The sequence below is a fragment of the Brachyistius frenatus genome, unplaced genomic scaffold (assembly GCF_029030835.1).
Source record: "Brachyistius frenatus isolate BFR_SWC_R1_liver_20210118 unplaced genomic scaffold, ASM2903083v1 Contig_79, whole genome shotgun sequence".
Lineage (NCBI taxonomy): Eukaryota > Metazoa > Chordata > Actinopteri > Embiotocidae > Brachyistius > Brachyistius frenatus.
In genome coordinates, this window is record NW_027210678.1 from 1,745,001 (window position 1) to 1,762,111 (window position 17,111).

A 17,111-nucleotide genomic window follows, 5' to 3' on the forward strand; every position below is an offset into this window, starting at 1 on the left:
CACACACACACACACACACACACACACTCGTCTCAACGAGGAACAAAAGTGGAGGATGTGACACGTGTAATTATCCTTGTTATTGGGTTCTTGTCTTTTCTTTGGAAGGAAGAAGTCAAACTCTGTGTGTGTGTGTGTGTGTGTGTGTGTGTGTGTGTGTGTGTGTGTGTGTGTGTGTGTGTGTGTGTGTGTGTGTGTGTGTGTGTGTGTGTGTGTGTGTGTGTGTGTGTGTGTGTGTGTGTGTGTGTGTGTGAGTGTGTTGATTGCATCTGCAGTTAACCTGCTAGCCGGCAGCTACATGGATTATCTTTAACTATGAGTCCACTTTAGGAAATTAAATAACTCTCCTCGTCTTTGTTTTCTGGGGTTTAATTAAAAAAAAAAAAAATTCTTGACTTTTCTTGATCTCACTCACTTTCATCTTCATGTTCAGGAGAAGAAATGAATGCTCAGTTCCCAGGAAATATGTTGTCCTTCTGTTATTTTTTATTATAGTAAATCATTTCCACATAATTGTAAGTAGTTTGTCACAAATAATGTGATCGGATGTTTTGGGATTTTCAATCCGGTCAAACAATCATAGTTGGTTTTGTTTTCCCTCCAAATACAGATTCAGTTTCTGACTCCTGTTTGCTGACCAGGTGCAGCTTCGGTTCACCTTCTAAATTCAAAACGCAGCAGTCCTCTTCGACTGCTTTCATTTCTCAAGATCCTGGTGAAGAAACTGGGAAGGTGTCAAATTCATGGTCTCAGATTGTGTTTCATAAAAAGACTCACTTGTGTGTTTTTTGTAGAAGCCTGAGTCTTTATGAAGCCTGTTGGACTGGACACTCGTTCTTTCATGTCTTTGTAGTGGATGAAAACATGTTTTTAGAAATTGGTCTTTTATAAGCAGCTGACGTCACAAATATATTATCAGTTTAAACCGCGGATCCACATCCAGCCATTCTTTTAATATTAGTGTGTGTGTGTGTGTGTGTGTGTGTGTGTGTGTGTGTGTGTGTGTGTGTGTGTGTGTGTGTGTGTGTGTGTGTGTGTGTGTGTGTGTGTGTGTGTGTGTGTGGGAGGTGGAAATGTATGTGTGACGGTCTGTGTGTGAGCTCGTGTTTGAGTGGGTGTTTGCACTCCATCTTCTGTCATCCGTGTGTGTGTGTGTGTGTGTGTGTGTGTGTGTGTGTGTGTGTGTGTGTGTGTGTGTGTGTGTGTGTGTGTGTGTGTGTTTATCGGCGAGCATGTGTAGGTACACGTGTCGCATCTGTTTGTTGGTTTGTGACATTTGATAAGGCTTCTCTGTTGTTGCCGTACAGTTTCGATTCACTCTCTCTCTCACACACACACACACACACACACACACACACACACACACACACACACACACACACACACACACACACACACACACACACACACACACACACACACACACACAGTCGTTTTGTTGTTGTTGTTGTTTTGGTGTGACGCCCAGATTTGAAATGCATAGCGTTTCTGCTGCTTTTAATGGAATACCAGTGGATCCGCCTCGAGGGAAACATAAACCTGCTATTCCAACACTGGTTTCCAAATTCATTCACTCACTTACTGAATTCACCCCCCTCCCTCTCCCCCCTCCCTCTCCTCCCCCCCCTCCCTCTCCTCCCTCTCCTCCCTTTATTTATTTATTTTGCTGCTTAAATCTGCACCGTGCCAAGAGAAAGAGGCCTCGGCGAGACCGTAACAGCAAAAACACAAAGTCGTGTCAAATTAGCATAACCCAAGGTCAGGAACAATCACCCTCCCCGCCCCCCCTTCCTCCCGTCCCCCTTCCCCCCCCCCCCCCCCCCGTCCGTCCCCCGTCCCCGAAGACCCGGCGGATCAATTCCACGTTCGCAAATGAGAAGCGAGCCGATAGCACACGTCCTTTCCCACACCTTCCCGAGCGCTACCCGCCCGGAGGTGTTTCTCCGTGTAATCATTAATATTCACAGGAGCAGAATATACACACATTTACAACCGGGGGGGGAGAGGGGGGGGGGGGGGGGGGGCGTTGCATCGAAATTGATATTGGACACCGCCGAGGTAGGCGGCCATTTTTGTTTGTGCGGCGTTGGCGTGCGGAGGAAAGGTACTCACGATCGGGCTGGCGTTGATGTAATCGGAGTTGCCTTGGCTGTTCTCCACCTTCAGGGTGATTCTGGAGTGATCATCTGGAAAATAACAAAACAAACGGATGATTTCAACGCGTTTCGTCTCGCGAGAGCTCAGCGGCCGTATTACGTAATAAAGCAAGAATTTCACCCTAAAGAGCCAAATTCTCTTCCGGTTCTGTCGGCTGTTTGTCGATCTCAGCTCAGAATAGAAGTAGTTTCGCTTGTTTCAGAAAGTTGGTGACGTACTTGATGAACTTTCCGTTTCATCTCAAACACTTCCTGCTCTGAGAAGTCTGGTCGGACCGGTGGACTGAGCTTTGATCAAACTGATAATAAAAGTCTAACGGAGATCCAAAAGATTCCCAAAAATCTGCCGTTGCACGTGAAGCCCTTTGTAGACACATCCCCCCCACCCCCCGCCCCCCACCCGTCATCCTGAAGTGTTCGAGAGGAACAAATGATCCCAGTTTGAACATTTCCCCCCCGACCAGCCGACCTCTGAAACCCTCCGCTGATAGCGACAAAACAGTTCAGAAATTTTGCGTTGGCAGAAGTCAGCGGTGCTTCAAATAGGAAGCACAATTTATTCCTGACAAACTGCCCCCCCCCACCCCCCCACCACCACCACCACCACCACCACCACCATCACCCCCCGCCCCCAACCTGGATTTCATTAAGCCTCGGCCCGGTGGACAGAACGGGACGGCACTTTTTCAGATGGGCTATTTCCACAGAAGCTTAGAAAATGTTAATCATTGATGAGGTCGGCGCAGGAGAGCTTTAATAGAAAACTAATTTACAACCCTTCTGCTCGCTGCATCTGCTCCCGCTTTTCTGATAACGGAGGCCCGGATGGGTGCACGGGGAGCGCCGTCCAGAGGGCCGACATCGGGAGGTGTTACCGTTATTTTTTTCCTCTGTGCTCCGGGGACGTGACGCCGTCTGTCTGCTTCACGTCTCCGGGGACGTGACGCCGTCTGTCTGCTTCACGTCTCCGGGGACGTGCTGCTCTTCGGTTTCAACGAAAGTCCCAAATTTTGTCGACGCCCAAAATTACAACGCAGAAGAAGAAGTTTGCCTGTTGATGACTAAAGAAAGTCAAATCTATCAATTGTATCCCAAACTTGCCAATTACATCGTCAATAGCAAGAACAAGTTTGCTACTAAAAGCTACCGCTAGCAGAGCGCCAGCAGAAACAGCAGATTTTGGCGTCGCGGCGGACAACGGTGACAACAGCTGACCGGCAGAAGCCGAAATGAACCGTCTGCTGTCACCAGCGTAACTATGCGTACGTCGTTACCACGGCAACCCTCGCAGACAGCTCGGTGACGTCCGGACGCACGTAAATCCGGCGCGGACCGTCCGAAACAGTCGAGTGTTCGCGGATATTTCACCGATCTGGGCAACAACTGAAATGAAGAAGTTCTTCCCAAGAAGAAATGTTTGCAGCAGACGAAGTGTTCCGCAAACGACCGACTGGGTTTCTGTTATTTAGACCTTCTTCTGTTTCAAAGACCTTTGTGACGGTACAATAATCACCAAACAGCGCTGGAAAGAAGCATTCAGCGCGTCGGTATCTGTCGACTTGGGTTCAAAATGGTTTTATGATTGACAGCTTTTCCATGAGACACCGAAGACCTTTAGGACTAAAATCAGAGAACTAATCATAATAAGAGTTTGTAGCTTACATGCCACGACAGCAGTCGAGCGGTTCTTCTTGGCGTTTCCGTCCTTGAGGCCGACGGTGCTGGCGTTGGGTTCGGCCTGGTAGGCGCGCAGCGCCTCCCACTCCTTCTCCAGCCGGTCCTTGTTCTTCAGGTGGTCCTCCATGTAGGACTGGAAGAGAAGAGACAGAAGAGAAGGAGGTCAAACAGAGTATTTGTTCTCGGACTCCTCCGTTGTGACACTTCGGTATTTTGGGTATTTGTGTTCATGTTTTGGTCGAGCTCGTCTTTTATCTGGCCGAAGCACCAGATGGACAAAACGCGGCCCGCTCGAGTTTCAAGTCAACTGTCAATCACCAACATTTCACACACTAGCCGGGGATTTTTCTACCGGTTTGAACCTCGGTGGAGCAGCGAGACTGACAGCAGTTTTTGTCAGTTAAAGCCGACCAAATAGATACGAGGTCTTCTGTCCGTGACTGTCAATCAACTCTGAAGCCTGCTGTGGTTTTTGGGGTGAGATGGAAAACAAGCACAACACATGATCAACTTGAGATTTTGTGGCCGTCCTTAAAAGTTCTGGCCAATTATGAGAATTTACTCCTTTTTTTTTTTAGCTTTTCCAAAACTATTAAAACAGGTCATTTAAAGATGTAATCAATCCCAGATCTGAGCATGTTTGCCTCACTTTATTAAATGCCATCTTAATCACGGTGTGACCGGTTTCAGCATCGCCGTTACCGACACACATGCAGTTTTCTTTTTTTTTATAATTAAGGAAGGCGACGTGACTTTGATTGATTTCCAGAAAATGAATTTTGGCAAAAGACCATGAGAAGTAGCATTGTTAGCCATATCTGATGTTGGACAGTGCAGCTCTGTGGGATTTTTTTTTTAGCAGCCCTGAAAATCAGCAGCCCGAGCACACAAAAAATATGGTTGGTACGATGGCTGGTAATGGATGAGGGACCGAAACGAGCTGGTGCGGTTCTTTAAATGGCTCCGGCCGTGATTTATGGTGGCAGTTACAAATGGGGTCTGATCTTAATCAGAATTAGCTCCCCCCCACCCAAAAAAAAAAAAAAAAAAACGGGGCCTAATGGCTTTTCTGCTAAAATGAGAGGAGTTTGTTAAAAATGGAAGAAGGCGCCGACCAGACGTCCAGCGGGTGGAAGATACTGGAAGAAAAAAAAAAAAAAACACGATTTTATCATGTACTGTATGTGCTGAGCAGCTAACATCCAACCTGGTCAGGCTTGTTATTAATACTGTGTATAGCTGGAGGCACACACACACACACACACACACACACACACACACACACACACACACACACACACACACACACACACACACACACACGCACGCACGCACACACACACACACACACACACACACACACACACACACACACACACACACCTTTGTGCAGCTATTCTTGTTGGTACATTGCATTGACTTCCATTCATTCTGGAGAACCAAACCCACTCTACCCAGAACCAAAACCTTGGAAATGACCTCATCAAGACCGGGCAGGGTTGGTGTTTTTACCGAAAAAAGGCCCCATTAAGGTAAGAAAAATGTGTAGAGACACACACACACACACACACACACACACACACACACACACACACACACACACACACACACACACACACACACACACACACACACACACACACACACACACACACACTGTAACACCAGCCTCTCCTTGTTTGTGGTATCGGCTCTCCATTATATTCGTCTCCGAGCTGCTAAAAGCAGAGATGATGTAACAGGAGGTCGAAGCTGCGACCCTCCACCTGCACACAGACGCTTATGAACAGCAGGAGGTCCGATCCATCAAAAGACACACACACATAACAACAACAAAAAAACATCCACAGACACACATCTAAAGCACAAAACCACACATAAAGCTTTTTATAAAGAGCACACACACACACACACACACACACACACACACACACACACACACACACACACACACACACACACACACACACTAAAATACCGTTCACCCACACACACTCACACATACACAGAAATCCATATATCACAAACATACTCGGCTACATATGTTCAGAAATACATGCAGAAGACACACACACACACACACACACACACACACACACACACACACACACACACACACACACACACACACACACACACACACACACACACACACACACACACACACACACACACAGTGTCCAAATCAGATCCCCCCTCCCCCCTCGCTCCCTCTCTAATGCCACAGTAATAGGGTTTTGTGGCTGTGTAAAGGGATTATTGCAATCCAATCAGGAGGTGCTGAGATCACCATGTGTCGGCCAAACACTGAATAATCCCCTTTACTGTGGGAGGGTGGGGGTGGGGGGAGGGGGAGACTGGGGGCGGTGCGGGTGGGGGTGGGGGGGAGATTACAGCTGCCAAAGGTGCTCAATAAAAAAAAAAATTAAAAAAAAAAAAGGCCACGCAATAAGACTCTCTGCCCTCCGAGGAGTCGGCGTTGTGTCTCTGAGCATCTGAGCACCTGTAGGGGAGAGAGAGCGGCCTGACAAAGAAGCAGGTCGCATGGGAGGTGACATAATGCGGCGGCCATTTTGGATCGACAAAGACTGAAAAAGAAATGGGAAGTGGGAGAAATCTCTACGGTATGCTCGGGGTACTCAGCAGGAGGGGAAGGGGGAGGAAGGGGAGGAAGGGGAGGAAGGGGGAGGAAGGTGGAGGAAGGTGGAGGAAGGTGGAGGAAGGGCGTCCGGCGGTGGGAAGGAGCCGAGTACTTCTATCAAACGCAGTTTTGAAGAACTTGTCACTTGATAATACTGCATTTATTAGACCGCCATGTCAATTAGAGTAATGGACGCTTCAATGAATAAAGATGTTGGCTCACGTTAAACAGCAACAACATTTAAAATGCAACTCACCGATTACAAATTAGTACTTTTATTTTGAAAATAAATGCATAATACTTATATTTTTTACGTTCTAGTAAAACTAAGAATATATATATTGTCCTCCTGCATTAATGGTGTCGAACTGGAATAAATACTGAGATTAAAATCGTGGCAGATGAAGAAAAATACAGTTTGTTTTCTTCGGATCTTTCTTAAATTTTCTGTTGATGTTTCAGTTTGTTCTTAAATTAAGAAATGTGTCAGACAGGAGGCACCTGAAGCCTTTTGTGAAGGCGATAGACGACAGACAGCTGTTGTGTTATTTGTACATATATTTCAGAAAAGGTGCCACTTCGATGCATACGATGTAAAAATAAAACTTTAAAGCTGAACTCTGTTTTTTTTTAATGTTTTCTGTAATTCTAGATTCAGGTCCTGATATTTAATATATTAACATGTGTTAATTGTGTTTCCTGAGGAATTCTACTTTTGTAATAACGCTTTTGTCTTTGCATTTGTTTTTGCCTGATCACAACAACAACAAAAAGATATTGCATCAGCTTCAGTTGCTTTTTAAGACTCGGGTCTTCTAACAACCAACATGTAATCGATCAGTCTGCATCCGTGTTTCATGGCGAGGCTGCCGTCTTATTTTTAGTTCAGCGCTGACATCATCCTGATACATGACTCCAACTTCTCTGCAGAACTTCCTGCTCCTCCTCAGCTGACCACATTAGGCTGATTTAACATCCATTTCCTGAAGCCCGTTCCCCCCCCCACCCTCCCCACCCTCCCTCAGCGACTGCCCTTTGACCTGTCAACTCCACGGATAACATCCCAGCTGGGCCCGATGGTGAAAAAAAACAAACAACCACAACAAATTCCCAGCACGGTTAATCTGGACGGAGAACCCGCTGCGGTTTCATCTATAACACTTACTTGGCCGGCAACAAAAGACAAGATAATGTGCTTTATATATAGAGTCACCTAATCCTCTTAAGACACAAGCAGAGAGGATGCAGGGAGGGAGGAGGGGGGTGGAGGTGGAGGTGCAGCGGGTTCTCTGGTCCCAGTCACATGGGACCAAGTAATACATTAACTCAAGATAAGATGGTGAAAGCTGTTTCTCCTCAAATTAAAATCAGTGGGTGGATGATGACACAGAGTTTGCCAGGGGTTTACGAGAGGCAATTAATTTTCCCGGGGGGGGGGGGGGGGCACTGCGTCTCATCGGCGATCACATTATTCCTTTATTTGAGGCTGCTGATTTTTTTTTATATTTTATTAATTGCTCAACAGTTGCCTCGATGGAGCGGCGTGGCGGCAGATGAAATATTTGCTTTTCCAACGGCGTCGCTGCGCTTCGTCTCGCTTCTGTGATGGATTTGGTGACACAACTCCAAATTTAAATCTCTGAGTCGCCCCCCGCCACCCCCCATTCCCCCACCCGATAACAAACAATAAGAAAGATAAGAAAGGAAGGAAGGAAGGAAGGAAGGAAGAAAGAAAGAAAGAAAGAAAGAAAGAAAGAAAGAAAGAAAGAAAGAAAGAAAGAAAGAAAGAAAGAAAGAAAGAAAGAAAGAAAGAAAGAAAGAAAGAAAGAAAGAAAGAAAGAAAGAAAAAGGAAGATTGTTTTGGAAGATGGAGGAAAACCACGACTCATCAAAAAAGTGACAAAAAAGGAAACACAGGAAAACGGGTGAATGAAAGATGGAGGACGGATGAAAAGAGGAAATCTATAAATCCCCCAAAAACCTTGGTGGGCGATGAAAGAGATATTAAACGGCAACTTCACAGATTGTCATTGATATGTGAGAACCTCATTTCTCCTCTTATTTGTATTTTTTTCCTGAACTTTTGAAAGTTTACGTGCCCTTCTGTGTTCGGAGAAAAACAATCTGACCTTTTGGGCCTCTGAAAGGTTCCAGAACTCCGGAGAGGTCCAGTTAGGAACCAGGATGTGCTTCTTTTTTCTTTTTTTTCCTCTTGACATTTCAGAGATACGTGGTTTTCCACATGACAATGGCGTTATATAACTACCCCCTCCCTTCCCCCCATCCCTTCCCTCCCCCCTTCTCTCTGCTGTCTAATGTTTGTGCTGTGGGAGGATGGAGTCGGTTTGGACCAATCAGAGCTGCAGTCGGCCTCGCTGTGTGTGTGTGTGTGTGTGTGTGTGTGTGTGTGTGTGTGTGTGTGTGTGTGTGTGTGTGTGTGTGTGTGTGTGTGTGTGTGTGCGGAGCTGTCCGAGGTGCTGAAACACTCTCAGCTCAGTCTGTGCGTTATCAGACTGCGATACCGTGTTTTCCGTCCTTCTCCCGTCTTTTTCTCGGAGTCATAGCAACATAGTGGTGAACTAGAAGGAAATAAATGTATAAATAAAGAGCTCGCAGCTTCGTTTCATTAACTAAGAATCACACGACATCGGCTCTTAGTGGCGACGAGCGTCCTGTGACTTCCAAACGACCCGGTCCTGATCCGTTTTATGTTTCCTCGGTGGAATAACAACACGGACTCAAAGTTAAATATGCCATCAGCTCCTCACCCGCACAGGATGGCTCCTAATAAACTCAAACCGCTCTGACACGTTTATGACTATTAAACAGCCCCGTTGCTATTAAACGGCCATTTTATGGTTTATAATCCAACTACTAAATAGTAGCAGTGACTAAATGACTTCTTACAGCTGTTGGCTGAATAAAACCTTCGTCATGCTCTCCTGCTGAGTCACCGGACGTTTCTATTTGCTTCTATCGTTTTAGCATTTCCTCAGACCGAAACAAGAAAGCAGCGACGACCAGCTGAAAGGTTTCCATTTCATGAATGTCGCGAACGGCGTTATAAACCGAGGAAATATGTTCACGTCGGATGGTTCGCCACTTCCAGCCTCCCTTAATGGAGCAAGACCGCTATAATCCAAATTTATTTTAAATTATTGTTCCCTTCCTTTATTTGAGGGTTTTAGTTGCCGAACTCAAACTATACTTTTATAATACCATCGTTTAAAAGTCATTTTCCACGACACAAACTTATACAAAATTCTACAAAAGTGGTCCCTGAACATTACAAATATTACCAACGAATGTCAACCAGGGTTTTTTCTGATTGATCCGATATCTACTGTATGTTGTCGACTGTCGACCGGGTTGGTTTTAAAGAGAATGAAACTTCGTAGGAAGGTTTCTCTCTCTCTCTCTCTCTCTCTCTCTCTCTCTCTCTCTCTCTCTCTCTCTCTCTCTCTCTCTCTCTCTCTCTCTCTCTCTCTCTCTCTCTCTCTCTCTCTCTCTCTCTCTCTCTCTCTCTCTCTCTCTCTCTCTCTCTCTCTCTCTCTCTCTCTCTCTCTCTCTCTCTCTCTCTCTCTCTCTCTCTCTCTCTCTCTCTCTCTCTCTCTCTCTCTCTCTCTCTCTCTCTCTCTCTCTCTCTCTCTCTCTCTCTCTCTCTCTCTCTCTCTCTCTCTCTCTCTCTCTCTCTCTCTCTCTCTCTCTCTCTCTCTCTCTCTCTCTCTCTCTCTCTCTCTCTCTCTCTCTCTCTCTCTCTCTCTTTTGTGATGTAATAACAACACTTTCCCTCTAAGCCTGAGAGAGGACGCTCATTAAAAAGCATTTTACATTTTTCTGCTGATGGTCTCCTGTTAATCGGTAAATATGCACTTTACTGTACAAATGAAAACATTGTTCTACATGTGACATCAAAATGTCTCGTCGACCTTTTGAAGTTTCTACTGGAGAGGATTTCAGAATTTACATTCATCTCCATCCACCTACGCAAAATTAATTACTACCTTCTCTCGCTCCATTTACATATTAGTCTCTTTATAATTCAGCAAATTCAGTAATCATCCTGACCAGACTGTGGCCCACACACACACACACACACACACACACACACACACACACACACACACACACACACACACACACACACACACACACACACCACTTCATTTCATCCCTCTTATTCTCTTTCTCGCTGAGACGAAGCATCAGAAGAAGAAGTTCAGAACGGCGGCTGTCACAAACTCAAATCTTTTTTTTTTTCTTCACACGTGACCTCGCAGGCTTTCAGGTTTGCATCCCGATTTGTTGTGGGGGGCTGGAGGGTGGAGGGGGGGTGGTGGTTGCAAAAAAAGAAAAACATTTTAGCTCGGCTGTGAAGCTCCTGTAAAACAACAGAGGGAGAGAGTTTCTCTCTGCTGCCGCGGTGGAGGATCTCTGGGGTAATTAGTATCTTTGTGCCTATTGAACACATAAAAAAAAAAAGCCCACTCTGTCACATCTCGCCGCCAGCTTCATAATGCATGGAGAGAGAGAGAGGAGGGGGGGAGGGTGGAGAGAGGAGGGGTGTTGTTGGGACGAGGAGGTGAAGCGAGCGGAGCAACGTATCGCAATTACGACAGCGAAATGCAAACCGAGGTTCAATGGAGACTTTTTTTTTTTTTTTTTTGAATACTGCCGGAGAGCGGAAGGAGGTGAGAAGCCTGCTTATAGAAGCTGTGGGTGTAATGAGATGTACAGAAACACACCAAGAAAAAAACTAAAAGAAAGAAGAGAGAGGCGCACGGAGAAAGATGAGAGAGGCAAAGCGAGATGAGAGGCAGCGTGACGTCGAGGGTGCGACACGAGGAGAAAAAAAAATCAAGACGCAGGGCGAAAAGAGTTCCAGCGCTTCTTAAAGAGATAATTGGTTTAAGGGAATAACACAAGGGATGGAAATAAAAGAGGGAGATGAAGGATGAAGAACCACAGAAGGATGCGAACATTAAGAGTCCACCGTTTCAACAACAACAAAAAGCAACACAAGCACTTCTTTTAAAATATCTTCATTTTGTGAAATCCTCTCGGCCCGTTTTGGTTGTTTTGTTTTGTTGTGATCGGTCGACAGTAAAAGACTCGTCTCTGCTGCTGACGTCATTTCTAAGAACAGAAGTTGCACGATGACGCTTAAAAAGCCTTAAAAGAGCTCGTCACAGAAAAAGCTCTGCTCTGATTGGTCGGATTTAACAACCTATTTCTACAAAGCTGAAAAACAGCCGAGCTCGGCGTTCACCAGACGAAGTCCTTCCTTTAAAATGGACGTCCCCCTTTTTTTTTGCTGTTAGTTCATAAAGTCGGGAGCAAAACTCGTCTTTCAGCCACTCTGGATGTGTGAGTCACACATTCGAGACCATTAGTCAACCAGATGTTTGGTAATATATCCTTCAGATCCATCAATTAAAAGCTTTTCAGTGTCACGTATCCGTGCACATTTCGGCGATTTCGCACTTTTACTACAACTTGGACTATAAAGTTAAAAATGTCGCCGTCCTTTTTCAACACTTGCTCGATTTCATTTTGCTGCTTTTTGAATTTTAGGGACGTCGGGGAGGCAGGAAGTCAACTTTCTCACGTGACGATAATATTTACTACTGCAGGAAGTAGTCCGACCCCTTAGCAACCACCTAGCAACCGAGAGGATTTCTGGAGATGTTACACATCAGCTGTTAGCTGTGTAACTGACGGGAAGCTCACCAGAATCATGTGACCGGTGGAGATGTCCATGTTGGAGTGGGCGGGCTCTTCGCTCCAGGAGGAGAGGCTGCTCCGGGCCGACGGGCTGACGGCCGGACCGCCGTCGCTGAACTGAGACGAGACGCTGTTGATCCGGGAGGAGACGGGCTCGGGCCGCTCGGCCGCGGGTTTGACCGCCATGCGCTGCCGGCAGAGCTCCTGCAGAGGGAGGGAAATATCAGGATATGACGAGGAATAAAACATGCAACGTTTCCAAGGAACAAAACACGTATAAACCTGACAAAAGAAAATAAATCACGCCAACATTTTCAGGTTCGGAGGAGGTCCAAACTTAATGACAGGAGTACCGCCTACAGACATCGTGTTTGAGTCGATGCACAACCAGAATATTCACATTTCCCCATTAACAGCTGATAAATTATGTCTCTTCCAAGAAACTGCTTTGCTTTTATTTCTGATTATTCTCATAAATTTTGTTTCTTTTCTCTGTACGGGAAAGTTCAAAATGTGATGACTTAGTTTGTTCTGCTGTTGTGTGTCTCCACAGTAAATTTCTGATCATTATATTTTTACAGAGTCTAACCGGCAGTCACAGATTTGATATCAAATACATTATTGTGATTGCTTTTACAGTAACTCATTTGTCATTGGCTGCTAGTCCATTACCAGTTAATTTCACGGTATGTTTTTTTTTACAGTGTAGGAAGACGTGGTGCTCTGAACATAAATAAAATCCTGCAGACGGCTTGCAAACATCTCTAACAGCTCTTAACTCTCAACCACCGACGGCTGAATCCTGGCCGGCTTCCAGGATGTCAGCGAACAAACAGCGAGCGTGCTCAGCAAGCTTTCCCTGGACAAATACAACAACAACAAAAAAAAAACTCTTGAAAAAAGTTTCTGGCTAAAGTATGCCAGTCAGTCTCCGAGCGGCAAATACAATATGTTCATTCATACGCCTGAGCAAACTGTCATTTTCTGTCTGCCGGATACATGACCGCCATGAAATCCAACTTCCTGTGGAGACGCCTCCTCTGCACGGCAGCTTCAGGAGGAGGATCGTGAATCAGACCGGTTAACAAATAAAGCCGCGATGACACGAAGACGTTTGCTTCACTTTTGCACTGATTTCCTGACTTTTATTTTGAAAATACATCTAAAAAAAGAAACTTAACTGGCCTTAAAACATCTCAATGTACCGAGTTTAAAGTTAAAAACCATAAAGGTAATATATAGAGAAATATAACCTTAAATTTCCCCACAGCAGGATTTATAAAGTCATATCTTATCTTATCTTATCTTATCTTATCTTATCTTATCTTATCTTATCTTATCTTATCTCATCTCATCTCATCTCATCTCATCTCATCTCATCTCATCTCATCTCATCTCATCTCATCTCATCTTATCTCATCTCACATTTACATTCTTTCACACATGAGCACGTGAAAATATGTGTTTTTGAATGTTTTTGTGGCGCAAAATCCTTCCAACTGGCTCCTCGAAGATTTCAGTTAAATGGCACCAACATAAAGATGTGAAAAGATTGAATATCTTCTAATGGGATATTTTAGCAAAAGAATTTGATGGAGAAAGAAACGGAGGCTGAGACTCTTCAAATAAAAAAAAATACATGATTAAAGGTGAAATTCATGGTTGAAATGTGACTAAAGAAGTCCAACAAACTTCCAGTGTTTCCATTGACTTTCATTGATTTTAAGACCATTTTTAAGCGATTTTTAGAATAAAGGGCTTTTAAAGGAATAAACTTCTTAAACTGGGAGTTGAGAAAGCCAATGAGCATAAATCAGCTGTTCAGACCTCATTAATTGTATACTATACAGTGAAATGACATCAAGTTGCCCGGCTCATCCTTCATATTACATTACATCACTCCATATCTCACGTTCTTCAGGCTACGAACAGAAGAGCCGGATCGTGTTTCTTAACGAGGGAGATGCTGATGATTAACGGGGCTGATTGACGGAGGAGGCGATGCGAGCCGGCCTTCATTAAGTCTGTATCTGATCCGACTGATTGCTCTTGTAGGTCGGCACGGCGACGCCGATCCACGAGGTCGGACTCGTAGAGCGTGCGCGGGTTATTATTACAGGACGATGATGGAAACTACGGGAAGCAGCGATGCTTTTACAGAACTTATTTCTTAGGTTTTCGTCCTTATAGTTGCCTTTAAAATGCATATTACTCTATTCTGTCTTAGTAATGTTAGTTTTGAAACACTGCATGTCATTTTCTTGCTGTGAAGCTCTTTGAGCTGCATTTCTTGGATGAAAGTTGCTAAACATTATTATTTATTAAACATCTGGGTTTCCTAAGCAGCCTGACCAGGACTGAAAATGATACCAAGATTATTCTAATTAATCACTTCAGTCATTAATCAAAGCAATATTCCAACATTTATCTGGGTTCCAGCTTCAGCTTCAGCTTGTTTTTTTTTTTTTTGCGCTGATGGCACAGACGACAAATAATTTGAGGATCCATGAACTCTGTGACTTTCTGACATTTAAGAGAATAAATAATTAATGAATCCAATAAAAAAAAACACTCAACAGATTAAATAAATAATCAGCTGCAGCCTGAGATGAAGGGCCTCTCTAAAAATGAATCCGAAGATTTCTTCAGCAGATTACTGACTCACATCCAGTCATTTTACATTTTATATCCTTTACTTTTGAAGTTTTGATCCATAAAGATGTTTGATTGACTGATGGAGGACTGAGGCCTGAATTAAAAGTTCGATTGACCCGGTTCGAGCTGTTTCTGACTTCATGACGACTACTTTTTGTCCTTACTGATGTATTTGGAGTAAAACATAAAAAGTAATATTAATTCTTTGGTTTTAGCAGACGCCAAACACATAAATAACCCATTAGATTTTTCTGATAACAGCTCATAGTGAACTTCGCTGCCAATATCTGATATATTTGAAATATAAAAATCATTATAAAATCCTCTGGTTCATGGTGCTTAAGAGAGGAAGTTTTAGGTGTTTAATAAAAGCCAATTAATGTCCTCATACGTCGGTCCAACCCTCTTTGCTCGCTCACTCACACACACACACACACGCACGCACGCACGCACGCACGCACACACACACACACACACACACACACACACACACACACACACACACACACACACACACACACACACACACACACACGTGATCGCCAGCGTTCATATTTCAACACACTGAACTCAGCAGTCTTTTATGACGCAATTAAAAAAACGGCTGCAAAATGGGGTTGTTGTTTTTTTTTCTTTCTTCCCTCTGAGAGACAGTTAGAGGACGAAAAGGTAAAAGAATATTTTTTGCAGAAACAATATAACTGAGGACATTTTTAGAGTGTAAACTGTTTAAATTTACAGCTCCGCCACCTCCGCCGTCCCCGAGCGGCGTCCACGCACTCGCCAGCATCTTTATTCACAGCGCATTGATTTCCAGCTTCGAGCACTTCATCACGCTAATCACCCCGTTTTATGATCTGGACGTCGACTCAGCGTTGCTTTCCCGCCGTTGACGACAGAACAGGTGACGTTTTCAGTTTCAACTGTTTCACACAAAGTCGAATGTTTTTTTTTTTTTTTAACTTTGGTGAATTCAAGGTCATCCAACCGTCCGATCTGGTTTTAATGCCACAAAAGAGAAACGTTATGTTTTTCCTGGACGTCCATATCGAGGTACTTTTAGTTTTTTCTTTCTGGCCTCCATTTCAAAGACTACATTAACTTTGACGATGAGTAAAGCTGGATAAATGTCCCCCCCCGTGATGGATGAGCAATCTCCAGAAAGCTTTTAAGTCTTTTCAAATTGATTTTTAAAATGCAATGAAATTAATGGAAAACAAAACATGTTGTCCGCGAGGCGAAGACATCAATCTTAAAAAATAGATGGATGGCGGCAATTTGAAAAGAAAAAAAAACAAAACACTCGGGAGATAATATGTGTTTTTAAAAGCAGATGCGATCAGATGATCAGATGAGATCATCATCTTCAAGATATAAAAACTCTAATTGAATTCCAGAATGAGGCTCCAACAGGGACAAAATAAACTTTGGATGGATTTACAGAAAGAAAAAAGAAAAAAAGCACAAATGTACTTTGAAACAAAACCACATTCACTTCACTTTGGCTTCTGCAAAACCCGACATGAGTTCCCTTTATGGCCGGAAGATAATTTAGTTTTGTGGCCTTAAAAAAAAAGAAAAGAAATAAAAAGCTTTTTTTTTTTCCAGACCATCATGAAGGACAATAAAAAGAAATATCAATGAGGCACGAGGACGAGGAGCTTCAAAGGAATCAGAAACACTTGATGAACGTTGTAGCTGTAAAGTCGAGTCATGTGGAAGTCGGTTGGTGTGATCAGAGCTCTCAGTGTTTGCCCCCCCCCCCCCCACCCCCTCCAACAATGTCCCTGCATGAGAGGAGGTTAAAAGAAACGCCTCCTCCAGCGGGCGCCGTGCCAGGGGAGTCCGCTCGGTGCCACATGACCGTCTCGAATCGTGCTTCCCCCCCGAGGGCAGGGGGGGAGGGGGCGTGTCGGTGCCGGGCGGCGTGTGCCACCCTGTGCACCCCCCACCCCCTTATAAAAGACTGTTAATGGCGAGGAAGGTTGGATTGGAGGGGGGGGGGGTCCTCTGTTTACATGCCCCTTCTGACCAAAACAAATTCAGGGGGCCCTTCACCCCGAGTGAACTAACAAACAAACCAGAAGGGAGGGGCAGGGGGGCAGGAGGGGCGGGCGCGGAGGGGTGGGGGGGCAGGAAGCGCCAGAGAAGAAGAAATGAAGAAGTTTGGTGTCAGGATGTCTGAGCTAAAAGCTGCTAAAAGATTTTTAGACCGATAAATAAAAACAGAAATCAACAAAGAAAGTTCAGAGTTCTGC

General features: G+C 44.6%; 1 protein-coding gene across 1 annotated transcript in view; it reads right to left on the minus strand.

The window, feature by feature from the left end:
- Window positions 1-17,111, minus strand: part of LOC138626927 (receptor-type tyrosine-protein phosphatase N2-like) — a 157,220-nt gene that overhangs the window by 28,136 nt on the left and 111,973 nt on the right. Inside the window, 3 exon segments of the mRNA XM_069708940.1 lie at window positions 2,113-2,186; window positions 3,819-3,966; window positions 12,205-12,402. Coding sequence (XP_069565041.1) covers window positions 2,113-2,186; window positions 3,819-3,966; window positions 12,205-12,402 — 420 coding nt within the window.